We start from the raw sequence: 6,558 nt of genomic DNA, 5'->3' as shown, positions 1-6,558 counted from the left end.
TCATTGTTATAGCAAATAAATGGTTGCACAAATGGACAAAAACACAGTTTTAACAAAGGTGAGTGAAAATAATAAAGATAATCTCCTGAAGTGTTGCATGATCATTGTTATTATTAGTCTGTCATTCTGTCTACAAGGCTGAAAAATCTGAGGGAAATAAATTCCTAAAAGGGTTTAAAACTGCCAAAAGATTAAGGTAACACATGTGACAAGAAGATAGTCTATATTTATCTCTAAAATACATGTACACAAAAGATATAACCAATCATTAATCTGTCATTTTTCTGGAGATCTAGGCCATCATCGATGACGTAACATATAATGAAATACAGAAATTGATGTGAAAAAAAAATCTAATTACAGATCAAAGAGATCAGGAAATTTCAAACAACATGCACAGTCATAAAAAATAAACTGTTTCCACAGACTTATTTGGACTAATTTCACTTTAGATCAATAGTATGCACCCTCACTGTGTAACTCTGTCAGTGTCAAGACTGTCTGATTTTGAATTTCAAAGTAAAGGCCTTCAGAGATGTCATATATGAGCTATCTTTGTATGAATTTAAAATGCTATTATAAGGAAACTTGCTATTTCCACAGACCGATTGTCAGATTGACCTGATATTAACTGTATAATAATGAGAGGATATGTACTGTGGCTCAAAATTGGAATTAAACATTGACAAGAGGATTTTTCTATATACTGGTGTTCTGAATGCAGGTTTTAAAAAAACCAACAACAACAAAAAACAAAACTCTAGTCAAGAACCGTGGGTAATCAAATTTCAAAGGACGATACTTTTGTCGTTCATTTCAGACTGACTTGACCCAGGTGGTAAACACTGTTGGGGTGTGCACTGTGGATCTAAAGTGAAATTATTATGTTAAAACAGCATATACTTTTCATATTTTATTATTTCTATTTAAATTTGGAATATATTTGTTTTAATAGTATTTTGTTTTTGTTTTCTAGATTTCATTTATGATTTACATATATCATTAATGACGGACTAAATGAGTAGATTGACTTGGAGATCCCTTTAATTTTGAAACCAGACCTTAGTTTCTCTTACCGTAATACCCATAACACAAAACAACGTGGGGGCTGGCTCAATCGTTTCAGTAAAATGATCCAGCTCATTAAATTCAAGGGTGCACATTAGTCCGCTTTATCTTCCCTCCATTTAACCTTTCAGAAATGGGCTCATTTATTGAGGGGCCCTCTGTGTAGTTGTCCATATTGACCTAAGTCTTTTTATTAATTTAAAATCATTAATTAATTTTGAATATGCTTATTACGTATGATTTTAAGGCTTATATCATTTAGTTTCATGGTAAAATCAAAAGCAAATGTAACAGGATCAAAGCCTATCAAAGCGATCGGTTTGTGAGCGTGTGTGTGTGTGTTATGGTTATGAGGTCATTCTCCGCCGGCGCAGGCGCTTTGTGCTGAAACCGTTTCTCTATCTAACTGCGCTGCTTATTTGAAAAGCGAGCCCCAATAATCGCAGCTTCGGTTCTCACACTGGGGAACGTATCTACCTGACATTTAGCTACACGTGTAATCTACCTGTGTTCTGTTTTTTATCGCTGTGAGGACCGCTGAAACGCCACTGACCGTCACTTGTCTTATTGAGGTAGGTCGCTATCTGCCACCCGGCACAGCTCAACGTTAGCGCTTGGCGAGCTAACCTGCTAGCTACTAGCAATATTAAACTCACAAGCGCTAAGGAGTTAAACTCAGCTTATCATTATCAAACAGAAATTATTTTTTAAATAACGTAAGATAGTCTACCACTCAGCTATGGATATTTGACTTGAGTCAACAAATTCAAACAAACAAACAAAATAAAATCGCTAACTGCGTAATAACAACAACAAACAAGCGCTAATGTTATCAGATGGCGTTAAATTGAATGGAGCAGCCAGGAGGCGGGTCTAAGCGCGTTAGGCCACAAGAAAGACCCGCCTAGCTAGCTTTGAGTAGATGGGTAACAGTCATTGCTTTGGTAGCTGTTCAACCTATTACACCGGTCTAGCGCATCCGGTGTGATGTTAACCACTCGGGGATGGAAACGGGACCCGAATATGGTAAAGTTGCGAATTATAGCTTATTTTTAACGCTTACAGCGGCGTTAAAACGACGAGAGTGGTGCCAGTAATGTGAAATTGTAAATTATTAAAAGGGAATATATTTAAAGACGTGACGCGGAAATTGGTCACCGTCGGTTATCGGTTCCCTGTTAAGGATTAGCCAGCGCCAGCTAACTAGCTGTTTGCTAGCCGTACTCGTTAGCTCGCTAACAAAGAGCCTCTCCTCCTCCTCGCTTTGAACGAGAAAGTCGCTGTAGCTATTTCAAATTGATGTGCTGTCGCACATACGCAATGAGGACAGATGTGTGTGCATGAGAGGATTAAATTAACTCCGACTCATATTGTGTTAATTTGCGCAGCCGTTTGTTTTATTTTTCTGAATGTTATTACAGCCAACGTTATCCGGTTTAGTTCTGACATTATGGTTGCCTGGTCAGGTAATGGCTGCAGCCGTGGCAGGATAAAGATGAATAAGTAACAAAATTTTCAACGCAAGGTTGCATGATTAAAGCAGGAGAGGAATGCCAAGCTGCCACTGCTGTCATAAAATGCTAGATGGCACCTGTCTTTTGCGGATACAGTAAAAATGTTTATGGCCTTATGCGGCTTTAAGAAGTGTATTATAAACTGCGTTAGCCTTTCTGACAATATTAATTGACATTAAAAATGCTAATAATATTTTTCGCTTATATTGAAAACATTGCTTGCATTTTGTAACAAATCTCAGGTGCAGAATCAAATGTCATTGTCGCCTCCCTTGTCATATAGTTAAAATGCTTAGTTTTGCTGTGCAGTAGTTATAGATAATAGCTTGTTTAGTTAACCTGTCAGTTGAATTGTATTTTAATGGAGCACAGCTGAACAATACCACTTTAAAGGGAAATTTGCCATGTGTCACATGTGCTAGGGTAAGACCGAAAATCTTTTGAGTGTAGATCTTATTTCTAAACCATAAATGATCTGGTGGTTAAGTGTATTGCACTGTAAATGAAGTCATGTTTTAATTCTTAGATTCTGGTCTATAAGCTGTACTTAGCACTAAAACAGAGTTGTTAAACTTTTGTTAAACTGTATACACTGTAAATTCTGTCTGCAAGACTAGATTAGACTAGATTTTCACAAGTCTTGTTGACATTTGACATAATTTTGGCTACTTTTCAAAACATGTCAGGAAGCTTTTGTTTTGTATTTTCTCTTGCAGTAATACTGGACTGGAACAAATTGAGACTGTCAGCTCATCCCGCCTTTGCCTGGACTGGGGAGTGCCTGTGCCTGTTGTAGGCTGTGTGTGTTTGTTCCTCACCAGTGATTCCTTATGCTTGATCGAAGCTGCACCCTGTGTCGTACAGGATGGATGGTGTGGACTTAAAGAGACCTGTATATCAACATCAGCACTTTGTGTTCTGCTGCAGTGTTCAGTCCCTCTCCATTTGTAAGAGAACGCATCTCGTCTTACACCTTCAGTCCCCGAAATATATTTATAAAGATAGTCTTTGAGCAATAAAAAGGGAGAGCTGGAGATAGACATTGTAAATCTTTCTCTTTTTTTCCTTTTTGAAGCACAGCTAGATATTGCTTACATAAGCCAAAATGGCAAGCATGAAAATATCCTTATTTTAATTTTTCAGTTATCGTACCTCCTTAACTCTTAGTGTGGGTGGTGGGATGTCGGAAAAGCCAGACGACAAAATGGTGAAGTTCCTGGCTCCCCCTCAGAAAAGTGGAAATGCCCCTAGTTCTGGTTCAGATTCGATGGTTGGTGAGGGTCGGCCAGTGGAAGTGAGACGCCGGCATCACACCATGGAACGCGATCGATGTAACCCTGAACACCGTTTTCTACGTCGCAGTGTCATCAGTGATTCTAATGCCACAGCTTTGGCCCTTCCTTTACCCAGCAAGATCCCCATCCCTACGTCTCAGCTGGTTCAGCCACAGGAAGCAGTCCTCCAGCAGCAAAAGACTGCTGGTACTTACTCACCCAAGACTGAACCAAGTTTATCTCAAAATGAGAAGTCTGTGGATGATGGAAAAGAGGGAGAAGGAAAAGATATAGAAATAGCCAGGGTGGCTGTAGTGCCTTCACAGCAAGAGCCTGCTAGAGTGCGTGACATCTGTGATGGAGAGGCAGTAGTAGCAGCTCACACGACACCCAGCCTGGAAACAGAATTGCCAATTCAAGTTGAACCTGAAAGCGGCACTGAGGTGAAGGTACAACACGAGGAAGGAGAGGAGGCAGATAAGGACGCCAGAGCCCGAGCAGAGGCAGAGCAGCGGGAAGCTGAGAAAAAAGTCCAAGAAGACATCGAGGAGGCTGAAACCAAAGCAGTGGGCACATCACCTGATGGACGGTTCCTGAAGTTTGACATAGAAATTGGACGTGGCTCTTTCAAGACAGTCTACAAGGGCTTGGACACCGAGACCACTGTGGAGGTGGCTTGGTGTGAATTGCAGGTATGAAAACGATTGTATACAACGATTGTACTTTGTAACACACACATATTGCCTCATTTCCCCCCGCTTTTTTTTTTTTTTTTTTGTATTATTTTTTGTATGAGTCAAAATAATTTCCGTTCACCCTGTTACCTGAGCTGCAGCTACTATCATTTCCTTTCAACCAAGCATAGCCAGCATTTCCTGATTGTTTCGCTCTACATTTTTCATCAAAACAGCCAAAGAAAACTTCCCATTTCCTGATTTGACTTCACTCTAAGAGACTGGGAAGTTATTTGGTGCTATCAGTGCTTCTTTGATAAATGATTATTCCTTTATTCTTTGAACACAAGAAATTACCTTTTGACCAAATGTGTGCAGAATTGTTGTAGTCATGATAATGATTTTCCACACTTACTGTTCACACTGTTAGAGGATACTGCTAGAAAATCTAAATCTAGTTTCTGGTATCTAGTGTAGAAATATAGAAAATGCAACTGAGCAGATTCTTGAAACATCACTTTACTCCCAGATAATGGGACCTTTTGAAGCTTTGACTAAAATTACATAAAAGATTATAAATCTCAGAAATCCCATTACTACTACTGCTACTACTACTCGGCTAATAATGGCAACAGCAGGAATATTTAAGTTGACTTTATTAACATTCAGCGTTCTTAGTCACAGATCTGACCTTTGACCTACTTTTGAGTGGACTTGTTTTACCCCCCCCCCCTTTTTTTTTTCTTTTTTTTGGCTTGTAAAAAATTTGTTCTGCTGTCTGTCCAGTTATAGCAACTATATAGCCCAGAGCAAAGTTTAACCTCATTCACCACATGAATGTTTGCTCTCACTGTCATGCTTTACCCTGCCATGAGAGCAGTAGGACTCACATGGCTGCGGAGAGAACCACAGTAACACATGCTCACTGGTTTCAGAACAATGTGAAGATTACGGGCAAGTTCCCCTCCCCCTCTCACACAATCTCACGCATGCTCAATGCATTCCTTTTTTGAATGCTTGCCTGAATGTAAAATGGGTCAAATTCCTCACTGAGGAATCTCCTGCAGGCTGACCTGCCAAGGCCTGCTTGTGAACCATCAGTCCACCTCCCACTCTCTTTCAGCTTTCTCACATTTTACTTTCCTAAATCTCAAATATCTTATGTATAATACTTGGGTGTTAGTGCAGTATAAGATGGGATACATTTTTAGTTGTGGTTTAAACTGCATTTAGTGGTGATTTTTTTTTTTTTTTTTTTTTTTTTTAAATTTAATTTGACCTCAAGACAGACTTCTTGCAGCCCCTGAACTTTCCACTAAGGTTGTTCATAGTAACATTTTTATTTTCTTCTTGAGCTCTCAGTTAGTATCACATCTGCAATTTGAGTGAACATAACATCTTACCCAGTAAATTTATGTTGAATTATTCAGAAGAGGGGGGGGTTTCGGGGTCTGTCACTTCCCAAGCCAAATATGCAGATCCATCCGCTGTGGCGACCCTTTGGGAAATTAAGGGAGCAGCAAAAGCGTTTCCAAACAGCTGAGTTGTACTATTCTTGTTAAAGTCTCTTTCTGTCATTCTGCCTTTAGTTGAGCTAAATCTGCCACAACCTACTAAGAGAGAAGTCAGTTTGGGGTTTTAGAAAAGAGTGAAAGTGAACTGCTGCAATGGAAGGACAGAAACAAAAACCAGAACAAAGATACAGCTTCTAAAACAGAAAAAAAAAAAACTTTTATCTCAATATGAGACTGAAGAAGTCACTTGGATGGGTGATGAAATATTTCTCTCACTGAAAATGCTATGTCCAGATGAACAGAATCAACCTTTTGGGTTTTATCGCAATACTTTTGCTTTCATTAGTAATGAAACCCATAAATGTAACTGAATTCTAGTTAGGTTTTTGTTCACTTGGCCCTCTTTGCTTTTTCCTTCCACTGCCACCTCAGAAGTTTCAGAGCTAGAAACTTCAGCTGTACGTGAGAAGCTGAAATCCCCTTTACACGTCAGAGGTTTTTAATGTAGTCCCAC

The 6,558-nt window shown here is 39.3% G+C and overlaps 1 protein-coding gene across 5 annotated transcripts in view; it reads left to right on the top strand.

The window, feature by feature from the left end:
* The first annotated feature begins 1,438 nt into the window (after window positions 1-1,438).
* Window positions 1,439-6,558, top strand: part of LOC147324531 (serine/threonine-protein kinase WNK1-like) — a 32,489-nt gene continuing 27,369 nt past the window's right edge. For 3 of the 5 annotated variants that reach the window (XM_086298358.1, XM_086298356.1, XM_086298357.1), the window contains exons 1-2: window positions 1,439-1,640; window positions 3,299-4,548. In XM_086298358.1, the coding sequence (XP_086154484.1) occupies window positions 3,763-4,548 (786 nt within the window). In that variant the 5' untranslated portion in view covers window positions 1,439-1,640; window positions 3,299-3,762. Of the gene's footprint in view, window positions 1,641-1,975; window positions 2,095-3,298; window positions 4,549-6,558 lie in introns of those variants that run through there. The other 2 variants (XM_086298355.1, XM_086298354.1) reach the window with 2 other exon arrangements.

Source organism: Aulonocara sp. 'chitande type north' Nkhata Bay, linkage group LG7, assembly GCF_057382095.1.
Source record: "Aulonocara sp. 'chitande type north' Nkhata Bay isolate Kocher_YH1m ecotype deep benthic linkage group LG7, A_spYH_male_GT1.1, whole genome shotgun sequence".
Classification (NCBI taxonomy): domain Eukaryota; kingdom Metazoa; phylum Chordata; class Actinopteri; order Cichliformes; family Cichlidae; genus Aulonocara; species Aulonocara sp. 'chitande type north' Nkhata Bay.
The sequence above is the reverse complement of the archived record's forward strand: the minus strand, read 5'-3'. Positions and strand labels throughout refer to the sequence as shown.